Here is a 23356-nt window from a genome sequence, read left to right as displayed (position 1 = left end):
TCCCCTTCCCATACTGATAGTAATAATTCGGTCGGATATAAGTGAATATTGGAATACATCTAAAATAACTCTAAAATTAAAAAGCTCATAGAAATACTTTGCTTCTATTCCCTTTTTTTTTTTAAAGATTATGAAACTCTTTGAATAAGAAATGGGTGAGTTTTTCTCACAACTGACTTTAATTATTGGTCTCTGTTTGATTAATGTCACGTGATCAAACCTTTTCTATCGTTCAACGCTATATAATTAGTAATAAAATTCTGTATTACTCAAACTGATATCAGTATCAGTAAATAGCCAAAGCGGCCATATGGGTATTTTATCTTAAATGCAGAAAGTAGTGTTGGGACATCCCTAGTAGCCTGTTTTTGTCTATCATAAAATCCCAATAAATGACATTGTTTGCTTTATTGTGACAAAATGTAAAAAGGTTAAACTGGTTTGATTGGCTGGTAGTTCAGGGGATAAGAAGACAATATGTCAGCCATCATTGGCCTTTGAAAGAGGCAACATTTGCCATTTTCTGTTACGTCTCTCCAGTGTGAGGAACTGTGTGCGCCTACAGCTGTTGACAGTTTGGACATGCGAAGATTATGTAATAACAGTGCTGTAATACAGGACTTTGCATGAATTTGTATATATGCAATATGTGTAAGGCACTACACATCATCCTACTCATTCTGTTTCTAGTAATCACCACAATTTATTTGAAGTGCAGCGGCTGTTTGACTGAACAGGAGGAATTTTGTTTGCATAACCTGATTTTTTTTCCTTTCTTCCCCTCAAAGGTTACCCATCTCTACGAATAGAGAAGAACGACCTGAGGAGCGTGACGCTAATGGAGGCCAAGGCGAAAGTGAAAGACATCGCCATCTCAAGGGACAGAGTCACCCTGCGAGATGTCTTACAAGAAGGTATCTCACTTTGTTTTGACAGTAGAACTTACTTACCCTTATCGCAAATATTTTATTTTGTATTGTTTTTTTCTAATCAAACGTTAAGCCTGTTGGTAGGATTTTGGCCGTGTCCCAGTATTCCCAGTATTCGTTCCTCAGTTGCACACCTGTTGATGCATTCAGGTGCTTGTGTGTCCCATTTCTCCAGAGTTGACATTCCCCCCTTTGCACCAGTGTTCATTTCGTCAGCTTTTTTAAATTTAGTCTTAGTCTTAGTCACAATGACAAAGATCAATGTTATTCTTAGTCAAATTTTAGTCATTTTAGTCATTTTTTGTCATTTTTGTCATTTTAGTCAATGCTGTAAATAATAGAACTTCTCTTCACACTGTGTTTTTTTAACATATATATCACATTATACAGAATAAAAATTCTTCACACACAGCTTCTCTATTTCTCTATTTTATTTATATAACACTGTGCAGAATAGAACTTCACACACTGATTCTCTTTTTCTCTATTTTATTTATATAACACTGTGCAGAATAGAACTTCACACACTGATTCTCTCTTTAACATATATCACTCTGTACACATTGAGCCTTTTGTCGGCTTGTTTAATCAAATCCACAAAGTCTTTATCCTTAATGGACCTTGCAGGCAGGCCAGAACCCCCAGTCCACTTTGCCATTGAGTTCTCCAGGACTTTCTGCTCTTTGGCGTCAGGTTTGCACAGTGGGGCCTCCCAACATCTCTGCAACAGATTTCCCTTCCTTCCCCAACCTCTGATTTGGCTGTGGTGTCACTGTGTTAGGAATCTAGTTGGGAGGAAGAATTTTAAACAATTAATATCCTTTGTATCAGTAGAACATCTTTCTTCTATGACTTTTTTTGAGTTGAGTTCTTTCTAGTTTGGCGTTAGTGTTATGCAGAGTCTGTGACTTGATTTAGAGTTCAGCAATCTCATGGCAGTGGGGAAAAAGCTGTTGCAGAATCTGCTGGACCTGCAGTGGATTCTGCGAAGCCTCTTCCCAGAGGGCAGCAAGGAGAACAGTCCATGGTGAGGGTGTGAAGGGTCAGTGATGGTGTCCAAGAGATGCCATTAATTTACCCAGAATAATGAACAATAGGAGTATTGTAAACCCCAGCTTGTCTCTGCAGTGCTTTAGATTATATTCTGGGTTATTTGATGCCCTCCTGGATGAGTCCTGATGCCTTAATGGAATAATTTCAGCCTGCTGGACAGGCCTTATAATGTTCACAACTATTCTTAGTTTTATCTAATAGCAAAGGCCTTCAAACGGCTTCCTTAATCCTAATTTCTAAAGAACGCTTCGTGCCTATCAATGATTTACCAAGGGCTTCCTCCTCACACAGGGCTAGATTAAATAATCAGGAGTTTTCAGGGCCTTGGAGACAAACCAGCGCTTTCTTGTTAAATTTTTAACCTACTCTATAAGGAGTTTCAATTAAATTATTTATTTCATCCTTCAGAGGCTATAACCAACAAAGACGTTCTCTGTAGTACGTGTCCTTTTAATAACCCCTCTAAGTATTGACATTAGCTGGAAAGCTGTTGTAGCTTTCTGCAGAGGACGAGCGTGCCTCATCAGATCACCGTGGGTGAAAACCTGCCAAGAACGGTATGTTACACACTGAGAGGGGGGACTTTGACGTTTATGTTTCCAAACATCTTTCCTCAGCTTGGTTTTAGCCCAATAACAGCTGTTTATTGCTTCAGCTCTATCAGGATGACCTCCTCGCAGCCGCTCCTTTCATGGTGTCGCTATGCTTCCCTTTCTGTCGGTTTTGCCCACACTGGGCATGTATACAACACTATCCATCAGTAGACTCTGTGTGTTTTTGCCTTGTATGTTTTTTTAGTGATCATGTCTAAGATGTAATGTGAGAAGTATGCAGTGTGTATTTTACAGTGGCTTTGAATTCAGAAATTCCTGGATATGCTTATGTTTCCCAGAAATGTCTTCATTTAGTGTCAATATTTGCATTTTCAAATAAGTATATTAGCACCGTGTTTAATAAATTCACATCTAACTGTGTGACGCCTTCCTTATAGACTCTAAGTGGTTCTGGAATATTTCAGGTTTGATAAAACTTTCCACTGATGCTGAAATTGTTAGAACCTTATGCTGTTTAATAGAGCTGCAACTAACAATTATTTTGCAAATTGAGTAATTTGTTGATTTTCTTTTTTTTAATAATCTGTTAATAATCTGTTAGCCAAAAGTTCCTTAAAGTAGACTATTAACAAAATTAAACCAGGTGACAGAAAAAACGTTTACAGTACTACTTTTCAGTAGTTCTAGATAGAGCATATTGACAAACTAAAAATATTTTGTTAAATCTTGAATGCAAAATGTTTATCTATTTTTTTTTTTTTTTTTTTTTTTTTTACAATTTTGGTATAATTACTGCACTAAGTGGGTTCCTCTGTCAGCTAAAGCTTTATGTTCAGAGTCTCTGTACTCCAGTTAACGATTAATTGATTACTAAATTTGTTGATGATATTTCAATAATCAATTAATCATGATTAATCAGATTAATTGTTTCAGTCCTGCTGTTTAAACATTGAAGAAATAAATGACATTAGTTGTCTTTGCAAGTGACATGATGCCAGCAGTGAGATCGCTTCGATGCAGACATGTTACCCAGGGAAACATTGATGGTGAAGCTAACGGTAATACCTGAGGCATCCGATGAGGCATTCTGCTTCGTCTATAAAGACTAAAGAAGGCTTCAAAATAAAAAATTGGAGTCGTCAATTGGGTCTGTGCAGCGGCGTTAACCGATTATCGCAAAGAAAGACCATACTAATGCAACTATAAGTTACAACATGTATCGTTATGGAAAATGAAGCAGCTCCAAATAGTACCCTTTAGTTTTAACCTCCAAATCCTTACAAATGTGGCACCATTTAAAGGAAAACGAAAGCGCTGAGAGTCACTGCTAAGAAGCAATGAACAAATAAAGAATTTCCTTACCATTGTTATTCTTAAATCCAGATGTTAACCTTTCTATAACTGCTCCTTGCTGATCTCTCCACAGGTGTCACTTTGCTGTGCTCACACAGCACATTTCACAGGTATAGATATAAAAAGTTTTAATTTCTGTTCTATCATATAAAAACCACAAGCTTCATTAATTATCCTGTATCATATACGCAGGCTGCCATACTTCAGATTCCTATTTGTTCAAATAAACAAAAGGAAAAAGGTTTAATGTTTCCTTTTTCTTCACTGGTATTTTTTTCTCCTTTCGTGTTTGTCTAATGAATGAAATCCTTCTAAAATACCTGAATGTTTGAGACCCTTATGTGACATAATGTAGGATGATTTTATTTTTTTTATGCACTATGAAAGGCTAAATGCATGGCATACAAGGTTCTGTTTCACTGAGGTTAAGTGAGTGTGGAGTTCAGGAGCCTGCAGGTCCAGACAGGCTTGATGAAGAGGGTAAAGAGGGGAGGGAGACACTTCAACCCTAACCCTGTTCTTAAGCTTCGTCTACTTTCCTGTTGAAACGAAGGCTCAGTTTGCCCTGGAGCTCCCATTTGTTTTCCAAGTTTATCTAGATAGTTTATGTTCTATAATGGCATTTTACCTCCGAAATTGTCCCTAAGGCGGTGTTGTAACAACATTAAGATAATCAACACATCTCTGAGTCCTCCTAAGTGATGAAAGGTCGGCTGAGCTGCTCTTTTTAGAGACGTTTTCAACAGAAGCCAAAGCTGCCTAAATCCCTCTAAAGAGACAAAGTGTTTTAGTCAGAGACACGTCCACTTCTGTCCACAGATCAGCCTGGCGTGGCAGGTAGTGGGCCAGATGACCTTTCAGTAGATGAATGAGACGCCTCATGTGCCCCCCCCCCATTTAAAACCTATGGTTTTGTCTCCATCAGGCACATTTGGCCGCATCTTCCATGGAGTGCTGCTAGATGAGAAGGACCCTACCAAGGAGAAACAAGTCTTTGTAAAGACGGTGAAAGGTATGTGCTGACAGCTATAGTTTGTCCAATTAAGTCAAATATGTTATAGTGCCACTGACCTATTCTTTATGTTCTTTAAGCAAAGACGCATCATTACTTCCAGCGTTTTTTGTCTATATTTTCACGTAAAATAGAATTATACCGCCCCCTCTGTGTAAAATATCTAATTCTACTGGAAGTGAATTTTTCTTAATGGAATATTAAAGGGGAATTTCGTTTTTTTTTTTACATTTGGCTCTTGATTTTACATTATTACATCATGTTCTACTCACCCATATAAGTTTTGTGTCATTTGGAACCGTTCTGAAGATACTCCGTCATCTGCGCTTTGGACAGGATTTTTTATTTTTTTCCAAAAAAAAAAAAACTTTATTTAACCAATGTACATTACACCAGGCAGCTACGCTCTACCCCTTCCATTCATTCGGCTAGCTAATCTGAATGTTCAATTCCATTTGGAGAGCGAGATCAGATGTCTGGGGGACAGTGATTCGCCTACATGTTATGAATGCTGGCGTACCATAAAGAATAAATTATGAACAGTTCAGTTTGTGCCTTCAAGTCGTTGCCCATAGGAAGACGTTACTTGGATATAACCTAATGGAATATCTTCAGAACGGTTCCAAATGACACAAAACTCATATGGGTGAGTAGAACATGATGTAATAACGTAAAATCAAGAGCCAAATGTAAAAAAACCGGTGTTGCCCTTTAAGGCTTCATTGCGATTGGACGGAGGACAGAAAATTTTTCTGAATGCACATAGTTTCTTCAGTGCTGTTAGCGGAGGCTAATCATCTGGAAACACTGTTCTCTGTAAAACATAGTGGTGGCAGCATCATGATGTGGGGATAGTTGTGTTCACTAGGAACAGCGAAACTTTACATGGGAAAGTAGATACTTAATACAGCAGAAAGCTGCTGCCGTCTTCTGGCATCTTTCATCGTGACAGTGAAGGTCAGCCGAACTACTCGGTTTGATATGCAGAAGCTTTTAGGGTTGACTTTTGTCCATCAGGGTGCTTGTTGTGATTTTCATTGATACGGTCAGAATGGCGCTAATTTCCAAACGGGCAGTTATATTTTAGCATAGATATATTTTAATCAGCATTTTTTCACGTATATAAGAAATAAATTATTGATTGCTATGATTCAACATAAAACAAAGGCATCAGAGATTTATAGCTGCCATTCATTTACCCAAAATCACAAACACAAGGTTTAGCTCAGGTAAAAGAGGTCTGCAGAGCTTTAGATTAACGCCCTCCTGGATGAGCCGTTGATGCCCTCTTGGAGTTATGTGGTCAGATTGTGCCTGATTTGCAGAAGTGTGGATATTTCAGTCAGCGTTTTTATACATACACTAATGAAATAATTACTATGAAGCATTTTCCTACAACTGTTTGTCTGCACATCCCTATTATTTCCTGTTATAAGAAGTCAATGTAAACGCATGCTACTGGAAGTGGAAATGTGTCTTTCCTTATTTTTGGGATCGGTTGTACAACCAGTGGGACAGATTTAATGACCACAGATCAAATGGCTTCAGCAGATGAACATTTATGGTTCCTGTTCCCATAAATAAGCCCACAGAATGACTCAGAAGTCGTTTTCGTGCAGCTGGTTTGCACGAATCTGAAATAGCGACAGTGTGTGCTACGTCCAGTTTAACAGCGGCATGTGTCGGCTCTCGCTGCCAGCTTCCCTTTGACCTCTCCTTTCTCTCATGTTTACTCAGAGCGGGGTGGATACCGTTCTATGAACAATATCTTCAATGCCAGTTATGGCTTTGTTAGAAATCTTTGCTTCCGTCTCATATGCCTCGTGGGAAAAGAACAATAGCCGTTTCCATAAGTACCAGATGATTGCAAGGCTGCGGACACTGATTAAAAACTGGCACAGGTCCGTTTTCCTCTGCAGTTTCCCTCTGCAGATGACTGTTGGGAGAGAGGAGATCTGGATGACAGACTGATAAAGAATAAAGGCCTTTTTCACTCATCCAAGTCTGTGTTTAAGTCACTTTTATTTTTATTCTCAGATCAAGCCTCAGAGGTGCAGGTGACCATGATGCTGACTGAGAGTTGTAAACTTAGAGGACTTCATCATAGGTAAGTAGAAGCAGTTGGTTGAGGTTTATTGATCTTTCTCAATTAAGGGGGAAAAAATTGTGTAAAAGAAAAAAAAAGAAACCAATCACATTGACAACAGTGATGTATTTGATAGAGGTTGACCAAATTTTTGAGCCGATATTTGCATTATTTTTCTTCCATGGGCACATACGCACATGTTTAGGCGATACATTGGCGCATTTAGGGGCCATGCATTACTGCTCACTTCGTATGATATCCATTGTGAATGTTTTGTCTTAGTTGAAAGTGTGTTGCATAACAAATGTGTCCTTTTCACCATAAATAGAGAAAGAAAAATCTGCCTTTAAAATTAGCCCCCAAAAATCTGCCACCAACATACTGGCGATCGGTTATACTGATGTCAAAATAATCCATATCAGTTGATCGCTAGTATTTAGGTGAATTCAGCATCACTTAATGCCTGTTAAACACTTTTTAAATGATGATATAGCAAAGTTGAGGGTAAAATTCTATCCAATCTTCTATCGGATTTAGGAGGTAAAGTAGCAGCAATGATTGTCAGAATGGCTATTAGCTTCCCCTAGCTGCATTTGCTTTTTGCAATTTTATTCACAAATAACTGATAATGCTTAAAAAAACAAAGGCCTACAAAGCTAGAATTTACCCACTGTATGACTTGGCGAGGTGGTTGGCCACCAGCGCAGCACAAGGCTATGAAACGTTTGGTCAAAAAAAAAAAAAAAAAAAAAAGTATTGAGTGAAACTAAATCATGTCTAAAAATGTCTAATCTCAATCATCATTACTTTCTAAGCACCTCTTTTTTAGAGAAAGACTCACTAATGACCTTATGAAAGCTACCTAGAGAGGTTAATGTCTTTTTAAAGCTATTTGTATTTGTATTTTTAAGCAGAAAATATTTTAGGCGGTTGTTTTTTTTTTGTAGTAAGTAGTAGATTTCTAACGAACAAGATGCATTGGCTGACATCAGGTGCCAAGCTGAATCTTTTTGATTGTTAATTAGGGGTGGAACGGTTCACAAAATCCACGGTTCGGTTCGATTCACGGTTTCTGGTCACGGCTTTCGGTTCGGTTCGATTCGGTATATGTTGATTGTTACACCGAAATCCCATAAAAATGTATGGGATTAATGAAAAAATCCCCCCCAAAAAAATGGATTGAAATTATTTTAAATGATCCGCAGAAACCCTGGATCATTTCCGTATGTTTTGCTGCTTTGCATTTAATCATCTCGCGCATGCTCTCTACCATCTCCAAGGGACTCAGAGGGGAGCGGACGGGAGCCACAGCGGGGGCTGTAGGCTTTGCTTTGAGCAGGCGGTCTGAAGCGCAGCGGGGCGGAGTGGAGGTTGCTGATGGAGTATTAGGGATTTCGGGGTTAGCATGACATGTTGGTCATGTTGCTGTTAGCATAAACAAAACGTGTTGCACAATGCTCGCACACTGTTGCACTTTTATCCACAACTTTCTTTTTCCGCCGTCATCATAGGTCACTCTAAATGGAAAGCGCTCCCATACAGCAGACCTATAAAGTGCTGCTGGCGCGTCTTCCAACTCCTGTTCTTTCCCACTCGCCATACCCACACAATTCTCCACAACAACTGATTTTTTTCCCTGCTAAGCTGCTTCACTTCTTCTTCTTCTTCTTGTTTACTACTGGTGGTTGGCTTTGGTCGCAGTACCGCCACCCTCTGCTCTGGAGTGTAATCGCTTCGCCTATGAGAAAAAGGAGCAGCGCATGTACCGAACCGAGACAATCGAACCGAACGATTCTGACGGTTTTCATAAATCGTCCCATCCCTATTGTTAATTATAAAAAAAAATACAGAACAGCTGAAATTTGAAATTTCTCTTTAAAAACAATATGAAAACATCCAACTTTAATTCAAAAAGTTGCAACAGAATTAACCAAAGGTCTTCGAGCCAACAGTGTTTGAAGACTAGGAGCATTAAGTCGAGCACAGTTGAGGAAGAATGATGATATGGGCTCATTTGATGCAAACAGAGGCAGGTATCAATTAGAGGGCATCTATCTGAGTGCCAGGGATTGGCAACATCAGACAGTCCTGTCCATACATCAGCCTGATAAAATCCTTTGGCTGGATCTTAAGAGATCAGCGCATGAATTCATATCCTCAATTCTTGTAGAACAGAAGCAAAGTTATAAAGAAGGGGCAGCCTGAAGTAGGTGTTTCTGCAAAGACTATCGTGACAACTTTTTTGAAGAAAGATTAATAAACAAGGCTGGGGGAAAAAAGACATCTTAGAGAATTTGTAGACTTGTGGTTACTGTCTGCAATAAGCATAAAAAAAATAAACTATTATAACTCCCAACAGCAGTAAAACTAGAGTTTTAATATCAACCAGAACATTTTGTTTTCTAGCATTTCCCCTCCTTTGGTCAGCTTTGTTTCAAAACCGCTGGAGAAACAACAGCTTCTACACGCCGCACCCTCTTGTTGGGGTTAGAAGAGTTTGGATTGTTCACCTTTTCCTCACACTTTGACATAATGTACAGTATGTTAATGAAAATAAAAAAGCTGCAAAACATAAATGCTAAAGTTGCACGTGCAGCTTTTCTTTCTTAATTAGCCTCATGAGGTGCTCCTTTTTTGTGTTTTTACTTCAAAATGGTGACTATGTGCTTCCTGCTAATAATGTGGTCGGCACTTTCAGAAATTCAACCAACACTTCCTCCTGAATGCTTTGAGATGACCTCAGCGGGTGACGTGCTTTTCAACCGCAGCTCCTTCACAAACAGTAAATCTGCTGAGTTATTCGCTGACCCCGTTTCCCTGCCTCTGCCTTTCTCTAGAAACCTGCTGCCCATTTGTCACGTGTGCACAGAGGAGGGAGAGAAGCCCATGGTGCTGCTGCCCTTCATGGCATGGGGCAATCTTAAGCTGTTCCTGCGTCAGTGCAAGCTAGCCGAGGCTAACAACCCTCAGGTGAGGCTGTGAGGTGTGGATAAAGTGCTCAAGTAAAAACAAGTCATGCGTGGTGCTGCAGTGAGGCATTTAACAACCATATTAGAATAAAGCTCCTCAATTAGAAAACATCTCAGGTTCCATATTTGTGTCAAAGAAAAGTGGTTTGTGTTTCAGCAGCAATCCCCAGATAAATAGCACCTACAGTAACTACTGTTCACACCGTTTATCACACAGACTGTTTATACAGCCATAAAGCCTGTCCTCGGGGCGAAGATTTTTACTGTTTGTAAAGACAATCAGACTTTTGTACAGTGAAACCTGCAAGGCTTTGATCTGGTTAGCTAAGGTTCAGCCCGGATCCGACCGCTCAATCAACTCCATGATAGTGATTAGGCAAACGTTTCACAAGCACAAGACGAAGCTTGCCATCTGTTTGCATGAATCAAAAGCTCTTTGTGAGGTTTCAGGTAAGAACATCTGTGACCTCTCCTTTCATTTTGTGCTTTTGGCTCGCTGGGAGACAGATACATTGTGGAGGGTTTAATGTCAACATAAATTATGGAGCTTGAAATCTGCAGTAGATTGTTTGCAATTTTAAGGCTGAGTGATCACTTATAGATGCAAAAAAAGACTTTTTAATTCCACTGTGGCCTGAAATCATTCTAAACCAGGATTGTCTGATGTCGGACCTCAAGGGGCTGCTGTCCTGCAGGTTTTAAAGGTTTCCATGCTTCCATATAACTGATTCTGTTGATTGTAGCTCACTAAAAGCCTGTTAATCTAACCTGGCATTTGCCAGATTGATATGTGTAGAACTGAGTTAAGTTCTACGTTATCAATCTGGGATGGCTGCCGTTCAGTCTGTCCGTGAAAAGGAGGGACATTTAATACAATACTTCGATTGGGTGACATGGTCATCCATGAGAGCTGCCAACGGAGACACGATGATCATAATAGGATTCGCCTGCAGCTTCTTCAGTGTTTTCACATCTAGCAGAGTAAGCTGATAAATCAAACCTTTTCAAAATCCTGTCAGAAGAAAAGGGCCGACATCTTTCCTATCTACAAATGCACAAAGAGCTTCTCTTTAATCCTTTTTTAAACTAGAAATTGTCGCTATTTTAGATAAAACTGAGTCAATTGCGGTATCAACAGGTGAGTCGTCCAGCGTAGCCATGTTTGTATAGCCCCGGCACGGCCCTTCTGCCTGTTGTCATTCCTACATTTCCCGCCCCAAAAAACCCTGCTGGCATGTCATTGGTTCGACTCGCTGGATGTTATGAGACAGACATATTGGAGGGAATCTTTCAAGATGGATTTGTGGTGAGACTTTTGGTTTCAACAAAGTCTTTTCTGTCTTCTGATTGGACGTCAGTCAGAAAAATCCTATCTGCCTTTCAACATGATCCGAAGACGAGATTAATTTAATTGTGTTTGATGAAAATATAAACACTCTTGGATATGTGATGCCATCATAACTCCTACTTAATTTGAAAACAGTGTCATTTTTCAACACCCACCTAAAAAAGCAACTTATGCAACTTCTCTGAAACATCAGAGCTAGAAAAAGGAAAGATTTCAACAGTTTGGTTGGTTTCTGATTAGTGTGAATCAGTGGTGTAAAAGCCTTTCTCACCACTGGTTAAAGTCACTAAAGTGAGATTACTCAGATGGTCATAATTATTTATTATAAATAAATAAATATGTATCTACCTATCCAAGCTTAAAATTGCATCTTTTAAGGACATTTTAAACAAACCTATGAAATACTATAGTGACCGTGTAATGTCGATTCTAAAGGAAACTGCAAACAGATCACTGATTTTCAAAGCTAACTAAGATATAAACCTGCAGAGTTCATCCTCGCTGTTGATCAAAGTAAATTGTAAAAGCTGTGATAACCAAGATATGCTGATGTTATCTTCTAAAGCCTTTTTTTTACTTGTGCCACTGAGTTTGTTTGAGAGGAAATAAAGTTTGACACAGATGATGTATTTCACCACATTAAAGTCCCATTGGTTTCCCGTCTCCCTCTCAGCTCCTCATTGTCGCTGCGTTTCTCTCATTTCCTTTCAGGCAATCTCTCAGCAGGACCTGGTTTACATGGCCATCCAGATCGCGTGTGGAATGAGCTACCTGGCTCGCAGGGAGGTCATCCACAAAGACCTCGCTGCTAGGAACTGTGTGTAAGTGCCTCCGGCCTGGCACCAAACGTCCTCACCGACTTATAATTTGTTCCACTGGGGGTGGGTGTGTGATCTTTGCCTTGTCCTCCTGACAGCATTGACGACAACATGCAGGTGAAGATTACAGACAACGCCCTCGCTCGAGATCTATTTCCGATGGATTACCACTGCCTGGGGGATAACGAGAACCGCCCTGTCCGCTGGATGGCCCTGGAAAGCTTGCTCAACAACGACTTCTCCAGCGCCAGCGATGTGGTAAGAAACCCAGCGGCAGGTGAAGAGTTTCCCGTCCCTCAGCTTAGCTTGTTTTCAGCCTGACGCCCCAAAGGTCATCCAGCAGACAGTACCAATTGTGTTCTGGGCATTCTTTGATAGTTGCTCATGGCTTCAAAGGGAAGGGGAGGTGAAGAACAGACCACCGTGGATTACTGGTTCTGCCCTCCTATCTGTCTAAAGATAGCAAGTTGGAGGTTTTACTTACGGATCCTCAGAGACGTTTGCCTGTGTCGCTCAGCATTCCTCTTATGGTCATGCTGCTCCATACCTCTCATGGTTTATAGAGGCCCATCGTCACCAAGCAGCTTAGCTTCCTGGAAAGTCCCGACAAGTCCCTCTGCATCACTGTTCCTCATATAAATACTCCATACCTTTAGCCTTGCCTTTTCCCACACTACATTTGAAGATGGATGCGATGAAAGAGTTACTGTCGCACTGTTGATAACTTGCTGGAAATGTTAGCAGTGGCTTTAAGCTCGGATGTTTCCTGTTCATCATCGTCCTGCTCTCCACGCTGTGACTCCTGATGTTTGAAGAGCTTTCCTGTCCAATCACAGTCCGAAGAGAAAGCTGAACTCACTTTTTTTCTCAAAGTTCATAGTTTAAATGTTACTCTCTAGATCTCTGGTTTCTGCCATGTCTTCTGGAGCTCTAATCAACAGAATCCCCAGCATTGTTTCCTTACCTTCATGTTGCCATCTACCATTATGTGTACAAGAATGATTCATTTGCTAACCAATTCGTCTGTCGGTTCTTTTTTTTTTTTTTATTGATTTTTGAAAATCAGATCGCAAAAGTTGACTTAAAGAATTTAAACAGAATTTAAAACTAATCTTCACTGCAAAAACAGTTTATATTAAATGCTAAAATTATATGAATAAATGAATATATATGTATTCACAATTTTGTAATAATTATTGCTCTGCTGCTGTCGCTCTTTCAGCTAATTGCATGTGATAGAATCTGTATTTTTCAGTTAATGATTAATGAATTACTAATTTAGGTGATGATTGTTTCAATAATCAATTAATCCGATTATTTCAGCCTTAATAAGAAATAGACTTAACTTAACACCATGTGTGAGAGAGTAGCCTGGATTAAAAAAAAAAATTCTAACACAAAACATTTTTTTTTTTTTAAAAACCGATATTTAAAAAGCTAAAGTTTAAAGCAGAGATTCACCAATCCAATATTATCCGTGTCCGTCCCTGTTTTAAAGAAAATTGTGGATCATTCATGGGGAAAGTAGGCCATAATAACAGATCTATATTATTTATGATGAATTTAAGTTAGCTTAACAATTTTGCAAACAGCAGGAAAGTTTACCCCTTTATAGGCATCTGTCTTTGAGTTAATAAATATGTTCAGTTTGAACTCTTGCAGCTGTATAATGGTTTTCTGCATAGGTTTTACCCTGTTAATACTAATTACTGTTTCTACAACCTCCTTTTCAGACCTTATTCTAATCTAAAGTTGCCTTTTGCTGTATAAATGTATACATTTATGCATAAACCTGCTAGTAGAGATTAGTTTATGGTCAACAGTAATGATGAGAACATTGAAGCACACAGAGCTCTGGTATCAGAAATCTTAATTCAAGTATCAGAACTGGTTGTTAAAAAGGAAGGACACATCTCTAGTTTAAATTGTTTTATCATCATCCATCAGCATTTGGCACAAGTAGCTCGGCTAAAGAAATCTGTTTGAATTTCCCACAGAATGCAGAACCTCGTTTCAAATGATGGATTTCCAAAATCCAAAGCAAATCAAGGCAAGGCACGTTTATTTATGTAGAGCAAATTAGTACAAAGACAATTCAAAGTGCTTTATGTGAGGTAAACAATAAAAAGAAGGAGAGGAAGTAAAGATAAAAGCAGGTATCAAAGCAAATAAAACAGTTGGACCATAAACTTAAACCATTGATACCTCAGTTAAAATTTTAACAGCTAAAAGCAACTCTAAAAAAAAAATGTATTGAACTTTGATTTGAATGCTGTGTATTTTATAGCCACTAGGGGATCTAGACCTCTTAACACAGCACTGTCTCAAAATTAAACAGCTTTCCAACTCTCTTTTGGACTTTGAAAGCTGACCACTTTGGACCAGCAGGGAACTCATGAGGCTGTTTACCAATTCAAGGTTAGATTTGCCTCTCCAGATTAAGTCCCACATCAGAGAACCAAAAAGATGTCTGATCAGGTTAGGGTTAGGTCAGTTATGTTGCCTAACAAACACTCTTAGCTTAGTTAGCTCCAGTGTTAGGGGGATTTTAGGCTGCTGTAAAGCAGCGCTGTGACTCTTAGATGGGAGACTTTTTGAAAGAGCAGCCTGCATGGAGCATCAATGCAGACCAAGGGCTTCATATTGACCTGAAAAATCTCTGAATACGTCTCAAATTAAGCTAATATTTGGGTCAAAAGTTCCTCTAAAGCCTCATTGAAGCTGGGCATTCACCGTACGATGAAACCGCAGGGTTTCTTGTACAGTGTGAGTTCACAGCTCACGATGTGCAGCACGACACTCTGATGCAATCTACCTGCTAACATTGTACGTCTAAAAACCACGTCGGCCTCAGCTTTGCAGTGAAATGACGCTACTCTGGCTCCTCTATCCGCAAGCCAAACCAGTAGATGAGGAACATGAAGCTTACTAGAGTGAAACGTGCTGCCTTGGCAATTTGTGCAATTTTATGCTGAAAGCCCTAAAAAGAAAAGGCCACAATGTAAGATGACAAAGACATGGCTGAGCGAATGTGGCTATTATGCTCTGTCAATTTTACAGAAAGATCTCTATTTCACTCACACCCCCGCCATGCTTCTGTGTTTTCATCTGAGAGGAAGAAGAAGAAGAATCCCTGTTTTCGCACAGAGCGATCTGCCCACAAACATGTTTGATTTTCTCCCGACCTCATGATTCCTGATCGGAAGGTGGTTGTGAGAGGCTGAACGCCCCTCGTTACCCCCTATACACTACGCAACGCACGGTCGGGCTGAAAGTTGGGTCAATCGGAAAATTCTAGCATGACTGGAGAGTCGCCCCGAAAAGGATTAAAAAAAATGGCACAGTGTAAGCCCGGCTTTAAACCACAGAGGATCAATTTTAACAAGATTGTCTTTCCATTTTGTTCGTTTTTCCACCAACATTTAAATTATAGCTTTAGTGCACAAGACACAAAAGATAGACACAATTTGCGTGCAAGTCTTTTTGACTGCTCCCATATTAAGGCGTCGCTATCGCAATATTATTGCTGTGGGGGATTCAAAAACATGCAACTGTGCAAAAACACGCAATCACTTAGTCACACTGAGCATAGGCGATGACTGTGTTCATAACTACTGAGACCGGGGTGTTTATTAATAATAATAGTGAAACCCAATCTTTAAGAAAACAATCATCACTGGGTGAGAGAACAGTAGAAACTAGTGTTGCTCTATTTGTTGCTAACAACAAATAGAGCACCGATACCATTTTGAGAGCCAAAAGTTTATTCAACTATTGTCACCCATTCCAGGTAGGCAAAAAAAGTTCTACTGGATACACTTTGTATTAGTCTTTTTCCTGCTTCACAAAGGTAGGCAGCAGCTTCACAAAGCCATGATGGCAATTATTTTACATCCAAGTAGTATGCAGTTCTCTATACACACACATCAATTTCAAACAGATGGTATCGGTATCGGCCTATACTGCAAAGCCAGGTATCGGGTATCGGTATCTGGGCCAAAAAATGGCATCGGTGCAACACTGGTAGAAACTCTACAAAACATTTCAGTTTTAAAAGTTGTGTAAACAAGGCGTGACACAAGAAACACAGCCTGAAATGAACTGGTTGAAATAATATAGATATATAACTTAAAAGAATGTAAATAAACATCCCATTAAATAAATTTCTCTTCCAAATACTAATTTAAAACATAATTAAATGTTTCATGAAAGAAGTCATTGAACTATTTAATGCACAGTTAACTTACCTCTCATTGAATTACGGTATAAGGTAAAACTTTAGAGAACCTATATCTTTGCAGAACCTGCTTTATTTAGCTTTAAACTATTTTGTGACGCTAATCCTTCATTAAAATCACCCATGAAATGATATTTCACTCGATCCATGCATGTGAGTAATCCTAATGAGTCCTGCTGTGTCAGCAGCAGCCCCTCCCTGTCCTGTAGATATCCGCTCTTCCCTCCAGCTACGTTGGCATCGGCCCGCACACCTCTTCTATATGTTTTCTCTTCAAAGCTCATCATGAGGAGCAACAGTTGCAGCAGACTTCCACCGACTAAAGACCCTGAACGCATCACACGTCTGCTCTCATAACAGCCACAATCACAGTTTATTCTTCCGGCCTCTTAACAAAAACTGGCTGTGGTGATTTATATTTCAAGTACTTTTTGACATAACTTCCTCGCATTGTTCACGATGACCGTGGCACATTTAAAAAACAAATGGGCAGCAATAGTTTTCCTCATTCGTTAAACAAACGCTGGTGATGTTTATCCTGTAAAAAGAAAACATATGGATGCCAACAGCTTGTGTTGACTGTAGAAAGACGGGTGGTAAACAGTTGTGTAACCGTTGATGTGCTTTGTGTTCACAGTGGGCCTTTGGAGTGACGCTGTGGGAGCTCATGACTTTGGGGCAGACCCCCTACGTCGACATCGACCCTTTCGAGATGTCTGCCTACCTGAAAGACGGCTACAGAATAGCACAGCCCATCAACTGTCCAGACGAGCTGTGAGTCCATAGTTTGCTGATCCATAAACTGGTTGTAAGAGTTTGGGGGGGATTATAAGGCACCAGATCAAACACTTTGGCTCATCTGGGGTGAAGAGTTTACAGGACCAATAACTAAACAGCTGTGGACGCAGGCGGTCCGCTCTGATGAATAATGTGTTTTTTTTTTAGATCACATGGTTAATTGGGTCAGTGTTTGTCTCTCAGCTTGTACCACGATGCATTAGTGATAGTGATGTTAGGTACCGCCCTGTTTTAGATGTGGATGTCAAATCTTTCATGTAGATGTCTTTGGAGTCAGAAAGGGGTCAATATGATTTGATATTTACAAAGTAAAATGCAAGGCAAATTTATTTGTATAGCACAATCGGTACAAAGGTAATGCAAAGTGCTTTACATGATTTAAAATATAGGAAAATAAAACCGAATCAAAGCAAGTAGGAAAAAAAACTTTAATAAAAATTCAGAAACAAAAAAGACAGTTGGACTAAACAGTTGGACTAAAGAAATGTTTCAGTTGAACTGTTTAACTAAAACAGTCGAAGGCAATCCTTTTTAGGAACTCAAAGGAACTCAGGCTTTCCGCACTTTTACAGTTTTCTGGAAGTTTGTTTCAGATAAGTGGAGCATAGGAACTAAATGCTGCTTCTCCATGTTTAGTTCTGGTTCTGTGATAATCAATTTCTACAAAAGTAGAAGAGATTTCTAGAAAAGTAGAAATATAAAATGTTAACCTTATAATCTGACAAACTAGAAAACAAACTTAAAATGAAAATTAAAAATCCAGTTTTCCCATAAGCTTGAAAAAAAACCTATTCAGTTTAATATTTTATTTAAACTTTTTATTATATTATTTGCATCCATTAAAAAAGATGAAACGAAGTAAGGATGCTCTCAATATTAGCATTTATATCAGTATCGGGTCACGTCAGAAAAAACTGGGCTGATATTAACAGCTGATGTGTTTTTCCATCTAGATGCTCTTTTTCTATCAGTTTATTGTTCATGAGGTATTTATTTTCTTATTGTGATGCCAATGCAGTTCAGGATTGTTGGTGTATATTTGAAGCACTGTCCGCACCATTTTCAGTCTTTTTAGCTGGGTGTACACTGTGCGTTTTTTTTTTTTTTTCAGTCGTTACCTGCAAAGTAACGACTACAAAGTATAAGTGGTTTGTGTGCGAGAAGAATGAAGAAAACGAAAGGAAAAAATGTCTGGAAGAAGCATTAAATCTGAGAGCAGAAACAAATATTTGAGAAAAAAGCAGAGTGCAAATAGAGGAAATCCTGCTCTCAAACTGAAAATGTGTGCTCTTGGTTTTTGGCAGGAACAATTTTCCATACAACAGTCTCAATGACCTTCAGGGTTTCCTCTAGGATTAATTTTTATCTGTGTTGGTGGGCTAACTGGGTCATAGGTATCCTAAACCAAACGATAATAATTAACTATGTCACTGTTGTTAAAATGACATTGGAAGTCAACATACTTTATGATATAATGTATGGATTTTTATGGAATCCATAATGCATCCATCTAAGTTTACCAAAAAAACAGTAATCAGATGAGGTGAAGAAGTCATTCAAGCTGTGTAGTAGTCAGGTAATTGGCAACAGTTAGAGAGAAAAAAACAAGGATTGAATAAAAGTATATTTATATCCTGCTTTGTAATCCAGGGTAAAATGTTCTGCAGCTTTGTGAACGCAAAATACATTAGCAGTGTGTAAACAGAGCAGATCTGTTTGCTTTTTTGACAAAACGACTTTTCTGATGCCTGTGAAACGGTGCTCCTCGCTGCTATCAAAACGTTAGCATGATCGCTCCTTAGTCGCTAAACTCGCTAAAGTCAAAGAGAAAAATAGTTTGCAATAAGTTGGCAACACTGGACTGGGGTGTCTAGACTACTGAGAGCAGCGCTACCAGTTAGCATCACATGCTAACCAGCTTTGCAGCAAAATGTATTTTCTTTTTTTTTTTCTTTTCAAAATAAGGTACATTTTAATATTACATTATATTTAAATAGAGAATGTTCTATGATCATACCCTATTTTGTTTGTTTTAAGATATTTTTTATTGGGTATAGCTGTGCGCCATGATCAGTTCTATGTAGCCACTTATTATTTCTATCTTTCCCTATGTTAAAGCTTTTTTAGTTTTTAATATGCTGAGACTGAAATTTTATTTAACTAAAGAAAAGGTTTGCTAGAAAATTTAAAATGTAGCCCTAGCTTTAAAGTGATCTATGATGTATAAAATTGATTCAGATTAACCCCAAACCGCAGTGACACACATTATTAGTTTTCTTTTTACCTCAAATTCTTACTTCCTTTATCCACGCTATTCAAACTCAGCTGTTTTGCGATGAGTTTTCCTAATAAAGTGCCTCAGCCTCATTCTGGCCTCTGATTCATACTGGTTCTAGTTTAAATCTGAAATGATCGACATCATGGTGTCAGATTCCTCAGTGAACCCTCCGCATGCTGTGTCTCAACAAGAGAACAAGCAGGACCTACGCATTATTACGCAGGCGATGCCACTAACGTCAATCAGCTAAACATTTCTGGGGCACGAAATTGTTCCCAGAACTGAGCAGCAGATGTTTACTCTCCTCTGGTTTGTTAAATAGTCCAGCTACTCACAGAAACCCAGGAAATAACTTCAGGTTGGAGGATCTCCCATAAACACATAAACATCAGCTGGCAGACACCTGCAGTGAAGCGTGTGTTTGTCTATTGAGCTGCAGCCAGACTTGTTCTTACAAGCTTTTGACAAAAGAAGTGTGCTCCTGATCAAACGGTGTTTATGTAACAGCGGGGCTGGATTAAACTGAAACGTTCAGCTTCTGCCAGCGACATAACCCTTATCAACATCCTGCAACTGTCAAGTATAAAGAGCAGCCTTCGCCCACCGCCATCATTTTCTCACTGCTGTATTGTTATTTACGGACTGTTATTTACGGCAGGTTGTTTCCTCACACGGAAACTCTGGCGAGGTCACCAGCTTCCCACTGGAGGAGAACAAAGTTTTTCGCGGCTAAATAAAATGCAGCGCCCAGTCACTGATCACCAGAATGTTATAATTGTGTTGGATGGCTGATTAAAACAAGGGAGAGTTCAAACTTTGTGCCTCGTGAAGTGATCGTGTTTGTTCACGTTTCTACTAAATTTAACCACTTTAGCTGAGGTTTAATTAATGAGATCAACAAAAAGTTGAGCAGAGTTGTGAACTGGAAGGAAAGTTATGATTAATTATTCAGTCTCATTTACTATTCCTAAATAAAAAAACAACTATTAGGTGAATAAAGTAATTATTTTAATTTATTAGCATAAATTCAGTTGTTTCCCAGAGGTCTGGTTGAGAACATTACAGCAGACGGATGGTATGAGCTCTAAATGTCCAGCTTATTTTAAAAGCTGGAAGAGAAAAAAAGGGTAACTCTGGGGGAGCAACAGAGATTCACAGCTTCATGATGATGGATATATATTGTGTTCTCCAAAAGTGGGCCAAAAAGGAAGTTGTGTTTGCTGTTTTTCTACCATGAAAGCGCACTCTAAATCCAAATAAGTATCTGTTGCATGAATATTGAGCTACTGAGTTATTTGCACTAAAAAAAAATCTGAAATGTAGTTTCTAAATGTGCAAAGCAGGTAGAGACATGCACCCAAAGAATGGGAGCTGTGTTGACTCAGAAAGCAAACTTCTGCTACGCTATAACTTGGAAAAATAGGGGGAGAGAAATCAATCTTATGTTGAACGCATCTAATAGAATCTGTAGGTTTCTTGCAACAGAATCTGTTAAGATAACCAAATCTGTTCTTAAACCTTTTAACTAGGGCTGCAACTAATGATCAATAATTGGATAGCAAAAGATTCATTAATTAAAGCAGGTGAAACTAAAACTTGAGGAGTTCTGGATAGAACATATTAACGGGCAAACATTTTTTTACCTTAAATTCAGCATTTTTACATATTTTTGTACCATTTTGTTGTAATTGCTGCTCAGGATGGGTTGCTCTATCAGCTAAAGACCCGTTTTACAGTCTCTTTACTCCAGTTAACGATTAATCCATCACTAAATTAGTTGATTATTATTTCAATAATCAATCATGATTAATCTGATTGTTTCAGCTCTACTTTTAACAGATGTTGGGGTAACATGAAGTAGCATCGGGACCAGAATAAGGTTCCCAATGTTGTGATGAATCAAACTCACATATTTTTTTAACACAGCAGAGATCTGTCTGCTGCCATGCTAGCCTCTTGTTTTACTTTCTGTTCAAATTGTATTGCAGAAAATTCAGGTATGAATCCATAGTTTTCTGACATGTTTTATCTTTTTTTTCCGCAGGTTTGCTGTGATGGCTTGTTGCTGGGCTTTGGACCCAGAGGAGAGGCCCAAGTTCCAGCAGCTCGTTCAGTGCCTCACAGAGTTTCACGCAGCGCTGGGTGCCTACGTGTAAAACGGGCGTAATTATGTAAACAAAGGTTCAGGACAGAAAAGAAAGGAAGAAAAAAAATCAAACACGAATGGCGGTTGGACTTTACTCACTTGGAACACGTATAAAAATGTGCCTTATCTGATGCAATAGCAGATTCTCGCCTGAGAATTTAACTTTGTACAGTTTATTTTTGCTTTTTTTTTTTTTTTATAACCTTTTTACATCATAGAGGAGTAAAAAGGTTTGTTTTCTATTTGCTGTGTCATTTGCTTTCAAAGCATCTCCTCCTCCCCCCAGAGGACTGGAACAACGGAAAGCTCTCCTCCACCGTATGACTCATCATTTACGTGCGACTGAACAATGCTCACAGAACAGGTTTTCTACAGTTTTTGTTACGTAGTAAAACCATGTAAATTAGTTCTGTGTAACGGGTTTTGCTCCTAAACGAGACTCTGACGGCTCATCGGTACAGCTGGTGCTCTGGTATGCTGAGCTCCTGCTCGGTACGAGAGGTAACCTGGATTCCGCTCTCAGGCATTTGCTGGTTGGGATTTTTCTGAGAGCTCTTCAAACGGTACAGCGCTTCCTCTGGATGAGTTTCCCTTCCTGCAATTTTATCGTGCTAACACTCGGTGGGAACGACGTCCCGGCTGGTTTTACGGCTGCTCTGTGGACCGCAGCCATACACGCATAAACCAGCTTTAAAAAAAAAAATCCACATCAGTTTGGATTTTATTTGTACATTTGATTTATTCCCTCAGATTGTGTTTTTATATATAAATATATAAGCTTGATTGTTCTGTGTCAGAACACAGCCCTAAACTGAATTTTCTGAGTGATTTGTAGAAACCGTTATGCTATCAATCACTGTGAAAACATGACTGCCAACCAGCGTGCTCTCGTTGTATTCCTCCACCTTTTTTACATCTTTGTGATGTGTTTTTATGGTCACTGCATGTTGAGATAAGGTTGTAAACTGCTTCCCAAAATTCATATCCACAAATAAAATGGGATCTTTTAAAAAAACATGGAACTGGTTTATTTATTCCTAAAGAATACAGCTTCAAAATTAATGCAGCTCAATATTACCTGACTCTTTAACTAACCCTCACAGGTTGTATGATTTTTGTGTTGACTCTTTATTCTCCTGAAAAAGAAATTAGGGATGAGCAGTTTGCTGGAGTGGAATGCTGAAATCTGAAATATAAATCTGGTTTATTCAGCCTAGAAGACAAACAAGCCCACAGAATGACGGATCCTCCACCATACACAACAATGGACAGGAAGTGCCTTGCCACACAATGGGTTTATGGCAAACCAAAAGTGGACCGACTATACTTCAACCCGGGGAGAGTCACACAGATAAATGCTGTAATTAGGAGTTATTTAATTCGATTTATTTTTACAGGTAACCCATTTAGATTGTTCAAAATGTTTCTAAAATCCCTCACAGAGAGCATGCTTGTACCGACAGTGGAGAGAAAACAAAAGCAGATAAAGACATAAATGCAATAAGTTATTTGGCGCTCGGGGCCCGGCAGAAGACTTTGATGCTTTCAATCAACGTACGCTTAGAAGAGTGACTTAGAAAAGGATTAGAGTAACCCCCCATCCTCACCCCCCAGGACCTGGGCACTGGTGGTGGAATAAAGCCAGTGGGTGAGTGGGACTGAGAGTGACGGGGGTGAAAGTGGGTGAAAGTTTGCTTGTGTGGGGGAGAAAGAAGCTGGCCCAGGAGCTAATTGCAGGGGAGCTTGAAATATGATTGGCTTTGGAGAAGGTGTGT

General features: G+C 39.2%; 1 protein-coding gene across 2 annotated transcripts in view; it reads left to right on the top strand.

Annotated features, from left to right (window-relative positions):
* Positions 1-22579, top strand: part of ryk (receptor-like tyrosine kinase) — a 65038-nt gene extending 42459 nt beyond the window's left edge. For both annotated transcript variants that reach the window (XM_015380985.1, XM_015380984.1), the window contains 8 exons: positions 789-914; positions 4815-4901; positions 6939-7008; positions 9825-9957; positions 12016-12125; positions 12221-12380; positions 16997-17133; positions 21480-22579. In XM_015380985.1, coding sequence (XP_015236471.1) covers positions 789-914; positions 4815-4901; positions 6939-7008; positions 9825-9957; positions 12016-12125; positions 12221-12380; positions 16997-17133; positions 21480-21591 — 935 coding nt within the window. In that variant the 3' untranslated portion in view covers positions 21592-22579. The remainder of the gene's footprint in view (positions 1-788; positions 915-4814; positions 4902-6938; positions 7009-9824; positions 9958-12015; positions 12126-12220; positions 12381-16996; positions 17134-21479) is intronic.
* The last annotated feature ends 777 nt before the right edge of the window (positions 22580-23356 follow it).

Source organism: Cyprinodon variegatus, unplaced genomic scaffold, assembly GCF_000732505.1.
Source record: "Cyprinodon variegatus isolate N-32 unplaced genomic scaffold, C_variegatus-1.0 Scaffold226, whole genome shotgun sequence".
In the NCBI taxonomy this organism is placed as follows: Eukaryota; Metazoa; Chordata; class Actinopteri; order Cyprinodontiformes; family Cyprinodontidae; genus Cyprinodon; species Cyprinodon variegatus.
Note: the sequence above shows the minus strand (reverse complement) of the source record. Positions and strands in the feature narration are given on the sequence as shown.